This window comes from Leptodactylus fuscus, chromosome 3 (assembly GCF_031893055.1).
Source record: "Leptodactylus fuscus isolate aLepFus1 chromosome 3, aLepFus1.hap2, whole genome shotgun sequence".
NCBI classification, from domain to species: Eukaryota; Metazoa; Chordata; class Amphibia; order Anura; family Leptodactylidae; genus Leptodactylus; species Leptodactylus fuscus.
The window spans coordinates 191,985,294-192,004,652 of NC_134267.1; the positions used below are offsets into that span (position 1 = coordinate 191,985,294).

General features: G+C 41.8%; 1 protein-coding gene across 2 annotated transcripts in view; it reads left to right on the forward strand.

Moving 5' to 3' along the window:
- Positions 1–19,359, forward strand: part of DGKD (diacylglycerol kinase delta) — a 66,725-nt gene that overhangs the window by 20,521 nt on the left and 26,845 nt on the right. For both annotated transcript variants that reach the window (XM_075268949.1, XM_075268950.1), the window contains exons 4-7: positions 9,185–9,289; positions 11,189–11,321; positions 14,598–14,704; positions 16,194–16,319. In XM_075268949.1, the coding sequence (XP_075125050.1) occupies positions 9,185–9,289; positions 11,189–11,321; positions 14,598–14,704; positions 16,194–16,319 (471 nt within the window). The remainder of the gene's footprint in view (positions 1–9,184; positions 9,290–11,188; positions 11,322–14,597; positions 14,705–16,193; positions 16,320–19,359) is intronic.

Genomic DNA, 19,359 nt, shown 5'->3' on the forward strand with positions numbered 1-19,359 from the left:
ATAGACTGTGTATGGGAAAATCAGAAGAGATAGCTATTGGCGTAACACTGAACCAGGGCTTATTTTGAAGCCAATTTATTAATATTGTGTAAAAAAAAAATATATATATATATATATATATATATATATATATATATATATATAGTTTGTTATATATTTCCTTTTATAGGACTCCTAACAAAAACAAAACATGCAGGAGATACTCAAAATATCCACACAATAATTAGAAAAATATAAAAAAAAGTTTTTAAGTTCAAGAGTTTTTTTTAGTATAATACAAACAAGACAATATAATATAATATAAAAAGGCAACGGTGCTAGGCAGATAACCATCATCAAAGGTCCTTTAACCGGCTTGCAATTCAGCATCTATCTAGGACCTATGGGAGCCGGTCATATACAGTTAGAGGGCCAGATTTAGCCTGCGGGCCGTACAATGCCCAGGTCTGCCATATGGTATACTGTTCACAATAGTATTAGGTAAATGCTATGCACATGAGTGAAACAGTGTACACACAAACTGTCAAAATATAATGTTCATGTGAACAGGTGTGTTATGCATGCATAACCACATCAGGTGTATAACCCATCCGTATATGGTGTATACTGCAGGATGCAGCAAGGGTTCATAGCATGTAGCAGTGTTCCAATCAATAACCAAGTAACAAGTAATTACATATATAAACGCTATGCTTTTATCCCCACAACACTAGGCTACATGTATATGCCCAGTGAAGAAATAAACCTGACCATCACAAGCTTAGTAATTAAAAACATAGTGAAAAATAGCCACAATGTACATACTCATGTAAGTTGTAGAGCCCTAATGCATCGCCCCAATGTATGTTTCAAAAAACCACTTCTTCTTCTACTTTTATAGGAGTCATTAACTAGCTTTATAATGAATTAGAGGTTATTTATAGCTTTTGTCTGACCATGGTTGTCAGCCATTTTATGAAGGAGTCAGAGTGGGAGAAGAAATTGAATTCGGGCTGCAAAGAAATTGAAAATTAAAGAAAAAAAAAAGTTGCTTACCAACTCTACAACCCTGCACTCAACATGTACCCTAGGCGTATGGTGGACCTTAGCATTACACTAACCCATGGCAGAGAACTTCAGGCATGCAGAGGAAGGCTACGTTCACACGGAGGGTGGTGGGGCGGATTTTGGCACTGAGAGTCACGTGGGGAGCCATGTCACTCTCGGGTCAAAACCTGCCTGCCACGACTGTCGCGGTTGCGGCTTCCCCCTCCGGAATCGGCTCAAATGAATGGGCCGACACCAGAGGTTGGTGCCGCCAGGCGGACGCCGTGGCTCAACGAGCCGCGGAATCCGCCTGAAGAAAGGGCAGGCCGCTTCTTTTTTTTTTTTTTTTCTGAGCCTGGCAGTCTCCATAGACCACCATTGTGAGGGGAGCGGATTATGACGTGGATAACGTGCCATAATCCACCCCCTCTGCGTCCTTGTGAACGGGCCTGAATACACTTAGCAAATAAAGTGCTGTAATGTCTGGTGACCAATTCAGCAGCAAGTACTAACAAGTGGAGCAGTTGTTTATACAGTGGTACATTCATTATACCTGGTGTATGAACAGTACTATGATCAGGGTTAGGCCCATTAATGATGGAGTACACGTGCAGTCCTTGGTTAGAGCTGTGTGTAGATACATGGTAACCATATACCTTCAGGTAGTATCTCTCTAGCTTGCCTTATGGTGATCCATCACATCCTAACCTCTTTGTTTTCCCACAAGGTAGTAAAGTAACAGCTGCTTAGATGACTTTTAAATAGGAAAATATACTATTTATTTAGCTTGCTTGTATAGCGCCTTCATATTCCACAGCGGTTTACAAACACTGTTAGCCATTTGTCCCATATAGGGCTCACAATATACATTTTCCTATCAATATGTCTTTGAAGTGTGGGAGGAAATCCATGCAAACACAGGGAGAACATACAAACTCCTTGCACATGTTATCCTTGGTTGGATTCGAACCCAGGACTCCAGCACTGTAATACAATGTTGCTGACTGCTGAGCCACCGTGGTATACATTGATAATTGAGAACAGCTCCCCATGATGTATTCTGCTTCTACTAATGTATGGTACATAAGAAACAAAGTTATGCAGTTGGATAAATTGTCACAGCGTATTATCTTATCACAGAACACAAGAGAAGTAACTAAAAAGAAAAAAGCAAAACTATTTACAATGACTTCATTGTTTTTCCTTGTCTTCTGTGATGAGATATCACGCTGTAGCAATTCGTCAGGTTAGCTCTGCTGCACCGCTTTGTCTCAATTGGCATAATCTTCAATCTTTTGTCGGTAACACCTTTCTAAAATTCACTTCCTTTCTTCAGACCATAGAAATACACATTGAAAACCAGACTTGTAGAAGTATCTTACCGCATGTGCTTCACAGTTTATAGGTCACAGACCAAACATTCTTAATTCTGGTAAAGCACAGTTTAATAAGAAACTTCCAGTTATGGGTGTAATAAAATCCCTTATATAGTGTTTCCTCCTAAATAATTTTTTCTCGTTCTCAGGGACGCCCATCCTGACAGTAGAGTCCATGGTGCTGTACTGTCAGAGGGGGCATTCCTTACCGCCCAGCCATGATGCTGAGTGGCGAGGAACGACCCCCCCGTACTAGTCTACAAGAGTGCTGTAGGGTGGAAGGGGGCGTTCCTCACCGTCATGGCTGGGCGATAAAGAACGCCTTCCTCTGACAGAATAGTGCTATGGACTCTACAGTCAGGAGGGAGCGTTCCTTACAGACTGTAAGGAACGTCCGTCTGGCACTGAAGAGCTATTGGTAACAGATATCTCCAGCCTCGGGGCACATATTGTGAAAGCCGACAGCACTCTGAATTCAGTGCACTTCTAGCTTTCTAGCTATATACAGTATAATACCGTATATGCTCAAGGACATGAAAAGTTCTCTTTCAGTTGTGATTGTTGGAAAATCTCTTTATCCCCTATCCACAAGATATGTGATCATGAGAATGTGGGTTGTGTGCCCCCTGTTTGAATGGAGTGATACACGTATGCTGTTGCTCCACTCACTCTCTGTGGACTGATGGAGACAGTGGAGTATTTTTGTCAGTCCCATACACTTTAAATAAGGTGACAACACACATGCACATCCATCACTCCAAGTTATAGGAGAGCATCTGCCAATGTTCTCATAATAGGGGTCCCAGATGATAAAACTGTTATCACTTATTATGTGGAGTTGTGATTTTGGTTCAGCTACTTTAAGGGTATGTTCACATGGAGTTTTTCGCAGGCTAATTTTGAGTCAGAATTTGTTTCAAAAAATGCCTCCCATTGATTTCAATAGGAGTCAGTAGAAGTTTTTTTTTTGTTTTCTTTTTTCCTCTAGCTGATTTTTTTTTTCTTCAGCTAGACATGGAAAAACGAAACATGACCTATCTTTAGGCGGATTCCACCTTGAAAAAACCTATTGTAATCAATGGGAGGAGGAAAAACCAAGACACGTTTTTTTGTCTAAGTTTTTGATGCATTTTTTTAAAGGGAAGTTTCCATGTCCATACAGTGTGCTGGAGCAGAAAAGTGACAAAAAACACAGGTACTATTCCGTTATCGGGCCAGCAGCAGCGCATTTCAGCACCAGCTTTCGGGACAGCAGTTCAGTTCAGCAGCGGGAATTACAATGACATCCGAGGACTGCTGGCCCGATGCTTGTGCCCAGTAGCCAGTACATCAATGACCCCCCCTCCATCTCCTCCTCCTTCCAGTGCTGCCCCCCAGCTCTCCTTACATCTACCCCGTACCCTCTCCCCGCCACATGACTAAGCCGATGCTGGCCCGATGATAGAGGCCGTGCTTGTGTGTAGTAGGCAGTACATCGATCGATGCCCTCATCCTCCTCTTCCTTCCAGTGCTGCCCCCCAGCTCTTCTTACATCTGCCCCGTACCCTCTCCCTGTAATAGGCCTCACCGTAAATCTTGAGCAATGAATGCTACTAGATAGCCGCCGGACGCTGCAGAAAGTTTGTCCCTCCGGCTCGCTGTAGCTCACCGTTCCTATAGTCGGCGTGTTTCTTGTCAGGGCCTGGATTGAGCCCCGGTGTCTTTCCTTTCGGTCTCGGTACTAGCGCTGAGGTGAGGCCTAGTCGTGTGGCGGGGAGAGGGTACGGGGAAGATGTAAGGAGAGCTGGGGGGCAGCACTGGCAGGAGGAGAAGGATGGGGGAGGGGGGTCATCGATGTACTGGTTACTGGGCACAAGCATCGGGCCAGCAGTCCTCGGATGTCATTGTAATTCCCGCTGCTGAACTGCTGTCCCGAAAGCTGCTGCTGAACTGCGCTGCTGCTGGCCCGATAACGGAATAGTACCAAAACACATTATGGAAAAAAAAAAATCTTAATTCCTGAAGCAGATTTTTTTTCAGCCTGCAAAAAATCTGTGTAAACATTCCCTAAAGGGATTATCCACTTTCAGACCAATATTGAGAGACAAATGTTATTGTTTGTATAATAAAAAGTTATACAATTGTCATATATATGTTATGTATCAATTCCTCAAAGTCTAGATCTCTGCTTGCTGTTATTCAATGTTAACTTGATTACAGTAGATATCAATCAGTCCTTGGTCATGGGATATACAGTCCGTGGTCATGTGATATACAGTCCATGGTCATGTGATATACAGTCCCTGGTCATGTGATATACAGTCCCTGGTCATGTGATGTACACACAGGTGCACAGCTCGTTATAGTCACAGCACAGTAATCAGACATCTGCCTGGTAACGAGCTGTGCACCTGTGTGTCCATCACATAATCACGGACTTTAAATCACATGATCACGGACTGTATATCACATGACCACGGACTGTATATCACATGGCCAAGGGCTGATTTTTATCCCCTAGAAGTAAGCAGAATGAATGACCGCATGCAGAGTTCTTTAGAGATTTCCCTCTTTTTACAGTCAGAGGTGACATATCCCCGGCACATAATAATACATTTTGTTTATATAGCACCAACGTATTCCGCAGCACTTTCCAATTTGTATAGCTGTACATCATCACAAGACTGCCTCCTCTGTTTTATATGTGATCTGTATGATCTCCTTCAGGATCAGCTCTGTTCACACTACACACAAAGCTGCCTTTATATTATTGAACGTGACAATTGCTGGGAAAGGTTCCCACTGGGCATAGTGTATGCTTTGTGTAATAGTACATAAGTAAATACTTCTTGTAAGCCCTGCGTGTTCTCTGCTATATTTAGACATTAGGGAAGTGAGAATGTCATTGTTTTAACTAAAAGAATCTCAGTATTGTTAGGGTTAAACTCGTTTTCTCCCCTTCCCTTATTTGCATGAATCCTTTTTCAGTACACAAAAATCCGTTTAAAGGAAATGTCTTGTTACAATACTTCTCGTATGATAGCATCTACTCTCTAGAAACCCTATCATGTCTTGTGCCCATGCAAAGGTGCTGTATTTTTATGATTTCCCCCCTATGTTCTTGCTTCAAGGAGTCAAGGCAGACTCTCTTACTATTCTCTTGCTCTCAGACTTGAGCTGCCCATGCCCTGTCCCATATAGATGACCTTTCCTCTGAATTGTCAGTCGGCTGCATCTTCCACTGGTATAATTTGCCAACGCTCTTTTGAAAGGGGTTGTCTAAACTAAGAGAGCCCCTTTAGGCTTAGACCCCACGTAGCGTGCTGCGGGAAAAAAAGCAGCGGAAACGCATTATGATTTTTCCCGCTTTTTAATAAAGTCTGCAGAGGTTTCCTCTGTGGACTTTCTGCTTCCATTGTACCTATACGGAAACCGCCAGCATTTCTGTAGGTATAATTGTTATGGCGCGACTTCCAATACCGCACCGGTTTTGGAGATCACAGATGTCCGCTGTGCATATTTTCCTTCAGTGTGTGGAAGGGATGGCTTTAGCCATCTTTAATGTATATGGCCTCCTTGTGAAGCATTTTAGAACTTGACCAAAGAAGACCAAACTAGCTTTCCACAATGACGTGTTTCAGAATGAATGAGCCCTGCAAATACAGGCTTGCCTTGGTGACTGATCTCTCATTTATCTCCTACATACCCAAAAGGACTTTGCTGGGGGTTTTCTGTCACAGAGATGATTCATCCTGTGACCTACATGGTGAACAGCCACATGTCCTCTAAATAGGCCGGACTCAGGAGCTCGTGTGAATAGAGAAGAACTGAAGCATATTTGTTCCTTTATATCGCCCCGCGCAGGGTTCCAGGTCTATATTTAGAGATAAAAGGAGAGGTGAGCTCTCTGAAGATACTCCCTTTATCTATACATGTGACGGCTGTGCGATCGTGTCATCCTGCAGGCAGAAATATTAGTTATGTACAGGAAATAATGGCTATAACATCTAAGGAAAGTGTTTATATGTGATATGCCACATGGGCAGAAGTATTGGGATATTTATCGTAAAGGAGTTTTTTGGGGGGAACAATGTTACTTCCCACCTGCCGGGGTTCTTTATTTGTTTAATGCTGGACTACTGGGCTGGTTTCGTCACTAGATTACATGATCAGAACTGGCACCCTCCGTCTGCTCCCTCCTTTTCATGTTCAATGGTACGAAAGTGTTTATTGGGCTGGTGAATATTCCACCATGAACTGAGAGTCATTTGATTGAAAAGTGGAAGAGTTTTGGAAATGCAGAAACTGAGCCATTGAGTGCAGGTAGACCACATAAAGTTACAGAGCAGGGTCTGCCGCATAGCGTAGTTCATAGAAGTTACTAACGCTGGGGCAAAATGGTGGCTCAGTGGTTAGCACTGCAGCCTTGCAGCGCTGGAGTCCTGGGTTCAAATCCTGTCAAGGACAATAACTGCAAGTATTTTTTCTGCTGGTATTAACATCAGCACACAAACTCTGCCAGGAGTTTCATAAAATAGGTTTCCATGGCCGAGCAGCTACATGCAAGCCTTACATCACCAGTCACAATCATAGAAGTGGATGGAGTGATATGAAGCACAGGCCTGTTGCTGGAGTCTGGAGCAAAGGAAACTGGTTCTGTGGATTGAGGAGTTGCACTTCTCTGCTTGGCAGTCTGAAAGACGAGTCTGGATTTGGTGAATGCCAGGAGAACATTACCTGGCCAACTGCACTGTGTCAATGATAAATATAATGGTGGAGGGATAATGCTATGGAGTTATGGAGAACTGTGGGAACAGTTTAGGGAGACTTTTCTGTTCCAGCATGACTGTGCTCCAGTGCATAAAGGAAGGTCCATAAAGGCCATAGTTGGGGGACTTTGGTGTGGAAAATCTTAAACAGAGCCATGATCTTAACCCCATTGAACACAATTGGGATGAACTAGAATGGGGATTGTAACCCAGACACTCTCATGTAACATCCACCCCAAAACCAGCAGAAGATTCTGCATGCCTTTATTTTCAATGAGAAACAGATATTGCCCCTGGATGCTGAAAAATAAGCATGAGATGCCCCTCTGGTTAGGCCCATTAATCTGGGCATAATCGACGTCGGAAAGGCTCAACAGAATGCAAATGCTCTGCGTCAGCTTTCTTCTGGGGAGGGAAGGCAGTGGAAAACGAAGAGGAATCTGAGGAGTCTCCGTAATAGCTGAGCCGATGGAAGAGGTGCCTCATAAGTGAGACTCTCTCTACACCAGGCTCTGCCCCTGCATGGAAAATCTACGCCAGCTCATGTTCTTGCTTGGATGATAATAAATTTGGTGGTCCTGCCACCTGCACAACCTTTTTGGAAAGAGTTTATTAAATCTGCCCTATTGTGTTCATATTGGTGTTTGTCCCATTCAAGACAACACATTTTCCTTGATGTCTTTGAGGAACTCTAGTGGAAAGGTGGTGGTGGGGGGTAGTTTGTTAGATCTTACGACTATGTATCTGTAATGTGCATACAACTATTACGGGTGTATTCAGACAGATGCAGTTAGGAACAGTTAAACTGCAAAAAAATATATCCATAAAGAATGCGCATTTCTATGTGCTTTGTGCACTTGTGTTTATTACAGGTGTAACGCATTTCAATGTTTCATCTGTGTTTTCTAAACCAGCTTGAGCCCCTGTTCACATTGTGCATGGGTTACCGTTTGGGGAGTCCGCTTGGGGACCCCCCAAACGGAAACCTAATCTGCATAAAAAGCAGTTACCGTAGGAAATCCGTGGACCCCATAGACTATAATGGGGTTTGTGTGGTTTCCGCTCAGTTTCCACATGAGTCTGTTAGCCTATTAAACTTTTCCACCTGTCCTAACAGTACACAGGGGCAGGAATACCCCATCTTGTGCTGCTGTTGGGCGTAGGGGGAATGATCCTTAACTAGTCATCAGGTTTTTTTTTTAGCTTTTTTATGGTATGCTAAGATCACATGTGCGTTGGGGTTTCCGTCCAAGCGGACCTGACGAAGAAATAGACTGCCATGAGGTCTGCCGAGTTTCTGCCAGTAATATGTGGAGAGAAAAGTCCTGCTTCCACTTCAAGTGGAATCGGGGATGGAATCCCTGAACGGTCATTGATCGCAGGTGTGAACTGAGCCTGAACATGTAAAAGCCTTTCATGTTAGAAACCTTCATATTCTACTAGTATTACATGTCAACAAAAATCTTTCTAGAGAGAGCTGTATTTTGTTGATACATGTAAGTACTGTATAGGCATATGGTAGCATCTGTTTCCCATAGGCTTCCATGTTTTTGAGTTTTTTTTTTTTTTTTTTTACTGCCTGTCTCTGTAGATGAGAGCAGAGCAGACATTACTGTTCCATACAGCAAGAAAAACATGTATGCTCAGCCCAGGCACAGTATGAAAACTTCCTTACTATTTTACATGGTTGTCAGTTTTCATGTGCCACAGCAGCTGCGCACAGATTGAATACAGGACACAGCAGGTGCTATTGTAGCCGCCATATGTTGGATCAGGCCATAGCAGAAGATAAATGCACATATCCATACATACAGTTAGGTCCACACATAGATATACACATAGATTGTGCATCTAAAGTTTATAGACAAGCCTTTGTTTGCATTTCCAGCAGCGCCACTGTGCACATTGGGCTTCCATGCCTTTAGCAAACAGCTGCTTCAAATGAAATCTTTTTCCCTCACCTCCTCCCTCACTTTGCATTTAGTTGACTTCAGTCTTTACCTATTGCACTTCATTTTTCTTTTCTTTTTTTAGGTATTCACTCCCTTTCGCAAACTGATACTGAGTGCAGACAACAGAAAAGACATGGAGGAATGGATGGCGGCACTGAAGTCTGTGCAAAACCGCGAACTCTTTGAGGTACTGTCATGTTAGCAGCTTTGTAAGGCAGGATATATTCCTTATATTAGTGTCAGCAGAACCTGGCTGACCGTCTGTATCCGCACCTTCCACCTCTCAGAATGCCCGATCCTTTTTTTCTCAGGGGAGATAAATCCATTGGCATAGATGTCTGGCAGCAGCCTGCTCTCTTATCCCATGAAAACACATGTATCCATGAATGTACTCTCAGATGAGGCTTCATGTGTATATTGCTGTCAGAACAAGTGTATGGTTGTCAGCCTTTAGAAGGGTATGGCTACCTTATAAGGTCTGCACTAGCATTGCAGTAACATTTCAGGTAAGGCTGATTCTTTTAACTTGCAGGGACAAGAGTACATTGTATTCACTATTGTATGCCAGGAATGGCCGAAACCTTGATTGTAGACAGATAAAATGCAAATTGCAGGAAACCCTCCAAATCTTTTTAATATATAACACTATTGCTTGTACCTTGAGTTGTTCTCTTCTGTGAAGGTGATAAAAGGTCCACTTACACTTGTTTCACACTATTGTTTGGGTTTCTGTCCTTTGGGTCTGCACGTAAACCTGCAGACCCCATAGACTACAATGGAGTCCGTCACGTTTCTGTCTAGTTTGTGTGAACCTAGCGTTAGCTGTTTTTAGTGGTTAAGTACACAATCACATCATGCTTTACTGTTTAGCACAACAAATGCAAAAACTGATGCAGACACATAGCCATCCATTAACACACAGCGATCCGTTTTTAATTTTTTTTTACATTGTGTCTATATATATATTTATAACTACCCATTTGCATCCGTTTTTTGCATCTGTTAAATGGTCCTTTTAAAATGGGTGTTAAAAAAAAAAAAAAAAAGTTTATACATTTCTTCTTTTAGACAGGTTTAGGGTCCATTCACACAGAGTAAACACGCTCTAATTTTCGCAAAATACACGTGTAAAAAATGTCATTGAAGTCAATGGGAGTCTTATTTTTACACGTGTATTCTTTACACATGTATTTTGCCAAAATGAGTGCATGTTTACTCCGTGTGAATGGACCCTTAGGTTTAAGTCACATCTTTGCCAAAGTCTCCATTGGAGACTCCACCACAGAAATCGTCAGAGAGAAAAGTCCTGTACAGATGCCTCTGGATGGGAGGGGGCTGTAACGCTAGATGGATATCAGACAAGTTAGACTGGCAACCCATATATTGTGTATTGGGGTCTCCCTTGACGGCAGATGTTGGGGAAATAATACTCAGTCTGTTGGATTGCAGCATTCCTAATCCTTTTGTCCTTGGTAAGATAAGTTGTTGCCAGAGGTGTCCATCACCATCTTACTTTTCTATTCAGAACACATGCACACTTTGCTCTGCTAGGCATGCATGTGTATGAAAGTGTTGGGAGAGATAGCTAAGGGGGTTTTCTATATTGCAGATGTTGATGATGTATCCATAGGGTAGGTCATCAGTATCGGATCAATGTGGATCGACACCTGGCACCCCCACCGATCAGCTGTTCCCACTCACAGAAACTGAGCCATTAATATTTGTAACATGGAAACCTCTAGGTTATGTGTATGGCCAGCCTCAGTTCTCATTCAGGAACAGACGAAATGTAACAGAAGGGAACATCTCAAGGTTGTTATTTTACTTCAGATTTTTTTTTGTTTTGGGGTAAATAAAAACAAACCATATGTCAGAACGATGCATACAAGTCTCTTGTGTCTGTCTTGCTACATTTTTATTGTGCAAAAAGCAGGAAATGTCTTTCCTACTAGGTAGTCTTACCTGACTTGCAATTTGCATAACAATCCCGATAGGCAGGACTGCCCTGAGCAGAGATCTGACCTGGTGTGCTTGCGTGTACACACTGCCTGCAGGATCCACAGCTCTTTGTGTTTCATGCTTCCAGTCTGCCCAGTACAGTATGGACCATTTCTCCGGAATGCACAACTGGTACGCGTGTTCCCATGCCCGACCCACATACTGCAACGTGTGTCGTGAAGCCCTCTCCGGGGTCACTTCCCATGGACTTTCCTGTGAAGGTATGTTAGTAAATCCTACCTGTAATGTTGCTAGCTAAGAGCTTTCTTAGATCTTCCGTGTTGGCCGGGAGGTGCCTGAACGTAGCTGCCTTATAGAATGGATCTCTTAGTCATTTTGGAAGGAGATTATGCAGATGTAAATAAATTCTACCCTATGTATTTAGCATTGTTTAGTCAGCCGGGATTACTATGTTTAGGACCGGTGTATAGTCACTGTAATAACTTGCATTGCCACCGGCTAGGGATGAGATTACACATGCAATATCACTGTCACAGTACAGAGGCTGCCGAAATAAGTGCTGCAACAATGTGTTAAATATAGGTTGGCAACGTGTTCTGGAGATGCACTATAATGTACTGTCATCGCAGCGAAAATAGTAACCCTGAAGTTGGCAGTAGCTGTCAGGCGAGTCTTCATTAAAGGGGTTTTCAGTGGGAATTGTTTTTGTAGAATTTGCTCAGAATGTGTTAAAAAAAAGAATATATATAAAAATAAAAGAAACAATATTCTCACCGATCCCCTGCCACTTATAATAATAATACATTTTATTTATATAGCGCCAACATATTCTGCAGCACTGTACAATTTGTAGGGTTCAGGTACAGACCAAAAGATACACTACAAAGAAATAGTCACTTCACACAGAGGGACTGAGGGCCCTGCTCACAAGAGCTTACAATCTATGAGTTATATTACTTCCGTTATTGTGGTCCGGGACCCCTGCAGATCTCTAATTTCTGCTCCTTTTCTGTGTGGTGAGAGGGAAAGGGAAGTAGAGACCAGTGGGTGACCTGGGCAGCAATGGAATCAGAGCTATATTATACCCAATTCTGAGCCACATCTAAAAAGAATTACCTTCAGGAAACCCATATTGGCACATTGGCATACTGAACGTGCTTGTTATTTCAGTAGGCGTAAGGGAGATAAATGGCTGTCAGGCACCTGGCGCCTCTTATCTCTAAGGAGAACAAGGAATCGGACAAGTTTAAATCCATCATGGCGGTTCCTTGTTACCCCCGATGGTTTACTTTGAGGAACTGTTGGCCTGGACCCAACAGTAGATTGTCAGAGGGATCTATCAAAATTAACAGGATCAGAAATTTCATGTCATGGCTTTATATTTCCTTCCTTCAGTTCCTAATCTTATCAGGGCCATATCCTAAAAGTGCTGATCTGGCTGTGTACAGTAGTGTATGCACAGAACTATTATATTAGTATTATCTACATGACTTGCTGTAAGACGTCTGATAGAGAAGGGAATTGATTTTGCAGGTTTGTGTTGGCAGCAGCATTTGTAGAGCACAGGCTGCTATAAAAGTTGGCCTTTATTCTGCTCATAATCGTGCAGGGCAATGGCGTCGTCTATTATATCCCTACGGATTTACTACTGTACTTCTGTTATCAGATTTTTCCTCATTTTCATAAGATGTTTTATTACAGTTTAAAGGGACATACCCATCTGGGACATTTCTGGCATATCTGCAAGTTATGTCAATGTCCAATACTGGTGGGTTACACCTCTGTAAACCACATCTATCTTGGAAATGGGCGTCCCTAACTCCAGTGTCACAGCACTTTCTGTTCTTTTCTATGGCTGTGGCTTTTCCTTTTTGGGTATAATGGTATATAGATGTGTTGAAATTCAAGATACCAAATAGTTTTTTCAAATGAATTTCGGGTGAACATTTCATTCAAAGTACATAGCTAGCTGGTCCCACTAAAAATCTAATGTATATGGCATCTTTAAGGGGTCATCCCACTCCTAGCGCTAATCTCTAATACACAGGATAGAGGATTACTGATCACGGGGCTGTCACTGCTGGGATTTTCAGCATTCAGGAGAATGGAGGCCTGCAAGTGATTAAAGCAGTGGTGCTAATATATGGGCCCCGCTCCATTCACTGTGTGGGATTTCCAGGGTGATGGTCTCTAGTACACCCTTAAAGAGGACTTTTTACCACCTCTACTAACTCTAGTTCTTTTTATCTTATAATGTGTGATGCCAATTGGTGGTGAACAGTGTCAGAGAGTTTAAAATCACGTCCCATACCAGGCATCAAAACTAACAGCACTGATTGCTAAAGAATGGTGGGGGCTAGAGAAAAGAAGAAAAGTTCAAACTTCGGGAATCAGTGGAGCGATGCCTATTACAGGATGCAAAGAGGTGGTGAAAGGTCCTCTGATCCTTGGGTGGAGTGATGGCCATGCATACACCGGTGGAGAGTTGTATGAGATAGCTGTCAACAAAATGTGTGTTAACTTTAATGTATGTGGGCCACTTTATGTTACTGCAGTTTATATGAGACCTAAGACACACTGTGCATATAACATAGATTTACAGCGTTACAGTATATCAAATTGTCTAACTACTTGTTTCTAGTTACAATTGTATTGTGAGAAGGAAGCAAAAAAAACACACTCATTCCCCCCCTTCAAAACACACACAATACAATAGCAGGCGCCCTGATATATATCTAACGGCTGCCATGCCACTAGGTTGTTGGTTGTCTGATGTTGCTAAGATAAACTCTGATCTTCAAAGCTATTTGAGGTGTGTCTGTCATAAAGGGCTATGTACGGAAAGTCAGTGACTTTGCATGCTGTGGAATAAATTCCTGATTTGTGGATATTACCAATGACAGATTCTAGATGCCATCCATATGGGTATTAGGCCCAGGGTATCTAAGGTGTATGGACTCCTTAAGTTAAGAAGACCATAATAGAGGTGTTTAGGTTTCTATTCCAAGGGAGACATATACATAGTCAATGGAAAGTCAGCAGAAAATATCATTTTTGGCAGGGCCAGTATATTATTTTATGTGTATGGGATTCTTCAATAGATAATGGAGATGGAAAGCAGGATCTACATGTTGAACTGTAATGCTTTATTCCTTTGTTTCTGTGGGGGAGGGGGGGGGATTAGGCCGCTGTCAACAGTGTTGGGCAGCAAGTTACTCTTCTCCTCCATTGATAGCACATGCATACTCGGCTGAATGGTGCATAACTGGCAATGCGGTTTAGGTTGGCCAGGCTAGTGTACAGCTCGCATATATCGAAGGTATATTTATGGGCGTCTTTAGTTTTCCTAAAATTTCAGACGGATAGTCCTAGACATCCTCAATTGAAGGGAAAATGAATCGGCCATATTTTTACAACCTTTTGATAATCCACATCGGCCAAATATAGCATGAGTGTAATGTTCCATACATTTGTGTAAGTACTGTTGTTTCACTGCTAATCTATTATGTATTTTCTTTGTTGGTTCATGTATACAGTCTGCAAGTTTAAGTCTCACCGGCGCTGTGCTGTGAGGGCCACAAATAATTGCAAATGGACCACATTGGCTTCAATCGGAAAGGACATAATCGAGGATGAGGATGGGGTTAGTATGCTTGGAGATATTACAGATAATGATCCTTATATGATAGCACAGTTTAGGTAATAAATAGGTCTAAGTAGGTATTAACTAGGCCTCAATGAACCTTGTACAAATGAATAGTACAGGCAAATGTAAGAAACCTTGTACTACATCTTATCAGAGAGAAATACCTCTTTCGGCTCCTATCAGACTGTTTCCCTACTCTTCCTGCCACTGTGAAAATCACTGCTCTATCCATCTCGAGACAGACTGCAGTTCAAGCGACTTATGTCTATAGATGTCTATGGAGAAGGAGGAGTGAACAGGAAGTGCAATAGATAAATAGGAAAAAAGGCAAGCTTAGGCCGGGGTCCACTGGGCGTAAACGCCACGATTTGCCCGCAGTAGAGACAGTGCAGGAAAATTTGTGGCATTGTACAGTGCAGGCAAAGTGGATGGGATTCATGCGAATCCCATCCTCACTTTGCGGAAAAGATCGCAGCGCGGGCACGCTGCAATTTGCAAAGCCGTTGCGGCTTTGAAAATCGCAGCATGTCAATTATATCTACGAAAACGCCAGCGGTTTTCCCATAGATATAATGTTAAGAGAAAGTCCGCAGAGGAAAACTCTGTGAACTTTCTCTTAAAAGCGCTGTGGAAAGAACCGTAATGCGTTCACACAGCGCTTCTTTCCGCAGCGCTTTAGTGCTGCGGATACGGCCCGTGGGGCCTTAGCCTTAGGCTCTATTCAGGTCACTTATTATACATCCGTTTGTCAGATTCAAAAAATGTGTACAAACAGATTGCCATCCATTTACCTAGACATCAATGGTAAACAAAAAAACAACAATATTTTTTTTGGACAGAGACAAAAGTATAGGATACTAAATTTTTGTATCCTACAAAAAAAAAGGGACACACATTGTTCCTTTTTTTTTTCTTTTTCAACATTGATGTCTATATAAACGGATCGCCATGAACTTACATCCGTTTTTTGCATCCATTAAATGGATGTAAAATACCTGGTCTTAGATGGATGATAAAGGTAAATTACAGCACAACTTACAGCACTTTCCTCAAATCAGTACTCGTCAGTATTTCTCTGTATATGTCCTGCATAGTTCTGGGGCTGTTTCTTACTCTGTGCAGGGTATAACAGCTAGTGGAAAACTGCAGATACAGCCTACAGCTAAATAATGCAAAATATAAGTCGTGTTATGACCACACATGGTGCTACTCCTCATGGAGACCTATGGCAGCTTATTCTGAAAGATTCTGAAAGTGCCTATATGCAACGCAAAAGTGCATTATAATAGATGTATTTTTTAAAAAATACATTCCATGATTTTTAAACATTAAAAAAAAAAATCTTGCCATGCCCTTTAAAATTGACAGACTTTAGGAGGGGGTCATAAGATCAGAGAATAGGGAAAGACTAGTAATTTTAATAAGAGGTCATCAGCTGGAGCTGGTACAGTATTTGGGACTGATTTTAGTGCTGTCTTTTCTATAGGTTTCTATGCCGCACCAGTGGCTGGAGGGCAATTTACCTGTTAGTGCAAAGTGTACTGTATGTGAGAAGACGTGTGGCAGCGTGCTCCGTCTGCAGGACTGGCAGTGCCTGTGGTGCAAGGCAACGGTAAGTTTTATTTTTCTTGGTGCATGGTGCTAGGAGTATGGGGGAAATAGATAATGTCTGAACAAGTATTTGTGTTTTTGACCTACATGGACTCCAAAATCGTTACTAGAGTGGTGGGGGTAGACAAAAATAATGGCTTCATATGTGTACTAATGTGATTTCACTGGCAATGTTGTGGCCAGTGAGTGGGCTATAACACATTGTTGTGTTGGAGGGAAGGGCAACATTTTTCGGGTGGAAACCCGGTGTACCCCATCATACGCTATCGGGTGGGTAACCACTTTTTAAGCGGATTAGGTTTCCGTTTTTCACGGAATAACGGAAACCCAAGTGCAAGTTTGAACCTAGTGTTACTCTCCACTTCTTCCTCTGACCATGCCAAATGCGCAGCACAAATGATCTCCGCCAGTCCATATTCCTGGTGCTTCAGCCTTTAATTGTCTGCACACTTTCTCCATTTGGGGCATCAGGTTTATTTCTGCCGAAGAGCCCATGTTCAGGGTAAAACGCGTTGAGATGAGATACTGATGAGGCATCTACATTGTTACTGATTGTGGATAGCTGTATGTTTAGAGCTCAGTGCTATAGAAGTTATTATATCTTTCATCCAGTGCATCTAACGGATGGATAGTGTATACTAAGGGCCTATCTGTTTCTCAGCGCTATCCATTTTTTCAGGTCATCATTCAGGTTAACAACATCTGATGTGAATAGGAGTGGTGGTAATGACTCGTAGAGATGAGCGAGTACTATTAGAAACTCCTGTTTCGAATAGCACGCACCCATAGGAATGAATGGACGCAGGGGGTTAAGCGGCTGGCCGCTGGCAAAGTCTAAGCGCCGGGCCGCTTCCGTTCATTCTTATGGGTGCGTGCTATTCGAAACGGCCGTTTCGAATAGTACTCGCTCATCTCTAGAATGATCAATACACTGGGTTCTAGCATAATCGCATGGCTGAACTCTTTACCTGTTATGGTGAATAGTTTCACTCCACATATCTGAGACTTTATCTCTTCCCTTATCTTTTACTTGTAGAGATTACAGTCTAATGAACATTTATATGGTGGTTTATTATGACACCCATATGTGTTTAAATATAGACCTATTTTTAATGTTATACATATAGGCCTATATGGTCTCCTATTAGGATCTTGCAGTGCAGTTATATCTTTGCAAGTCTTCCTTTTAGTGAAAGGCAGCGCATGTCTTGCATTAATAGTACATTGAATTAATTCAGTCTTAAGGGGGCATTCACACGGAGTAAAGTGGCGCTGATTCTGGCACAATAACTCGCGTAAGAATCAGCACTGAAAAACAGACTCCCATTGACTTCAATGGGCTCCGTTTTCCACGCGGAACACATTCAAATCAGTGGTTTAAAAAGCCTCCCATTGATTTCAATGTGTTCCGCGCGGAAAACGTTTTTTTTTTTTTTTCTCCCTATAATAAAATCTATAGGAAAACACCTGAGAAAATGCCATGAGGAGACCTTGAACTCTCAGGGTTTTGGAAAAAAAATAAATGCCAGGAACTATTAAAAAAGCAATTAAAAATCGCAATTAAAAATTTCTTATTGAACAACTTGTAACAAGTGATGTTTTTACCAAGAAAAACAAACAAGCATGAAAAACACAGTGAAAAATTACTAAAGTGTGAAACCATAAAAGTTGAGTAATAAAGATAAGACATTTTATTGCAAGTCCATGGCTGTGACCCTTGCCATTAAGTAACTTGGCTTCAGTCCTGGTCTGTACATCATTTACCGGTATTGCAGAATTGAGTAGTTTGGGCATTCCTGCTATTGTAGTTATCATGTCATGTGTGATTATAGGTATAGTAACATACCTTGTGTATATGTATATGAGCGAACATACCAAAAAGAGAACTCATTATTGTCTGCAGATTAAACATCTCGAATGTCTATGGTAGTCAGCCAACATAAGACAAAGGACACGAGAGAAAAAGCGACTCAATCAAGACAATTAGAGTATAATGGCCGCCTATATTGCTACTTTGCTTTGTTTGTTTGTCTATTTGTTGCCAGCTAACCAAATCTGATTCAGCATACTTAAAAGCAGATTTGTGAGTCTAATAGTCCTGTTACAAAGCCTGAAGTTTGGGCAGGGCGAACATTGGTTGGCTATCCATTACACTGACTATTGCATGACAATGCTTGTTCCAGATAACTGACCCAATAAACAGGACATGCAGAAGCGGGGAGCAAAGTCTTATTGTGGCGTAACACTACCCATGGGGTCACATCTGTGGCGGAGTCTCCATTGGAAATTCTGTCACAGGGAAGACCAAATATCGGCAGAGAAAAAAGTTCTAATAGGGAAGGTGCCCATTTATATGAAATGTGAATGATATGTCTATCTATTTACATACATGAAGTGTTATGGCATTGTAGAATAAAAATCCATGCTTGGTCTGTCCAGCAGAAGTCAATGGCCACTATTAGAAAGACTGAACAGTGTTCACATACTGTAGATCATAGGTCCATGTGAAAGCCACAGGCAATGTAAAGGTCCATTTAAACTCTTTTATTAGTGCTATGTTTCAAAATAGCAGGATACCACTGGACAGAATAAGGCAATAAATCAACTAACAGCCTCCCCCTCCCCTCTCCATAGACTTCTGCGTGTCAGCTGGGTACAGATAGGATTCTATGTAAACAGTCTGATAAAGGGGAGGAGAATATATTAATAAATGAAGGAAATAACTCTCCTTAATAAGAGATATTAGAAAGTTACTCTTCATTTATATAATTGTGTTATATTTGGGGGTACGCTTTACGTTCAGTATCAAGGAGGGAGGGTTGTATTACTATTATTCATTTGGTTTTTATTTACTGTGCTGCCTGTACCTTTATATGCATGTGGCTTTGTGATGTTTTAGTTGTAAAGCTTCAAAATATTTAATTAAAAAAAAAAAGAAGGAAATAATTAATAAAGAATGTACAAGTAGAAAGACGGGAACAGGAAACTTCAGTGTGTAAAACAACAAATGGCAGCGATACCGCGCTTGTGCAAAGTTTAGT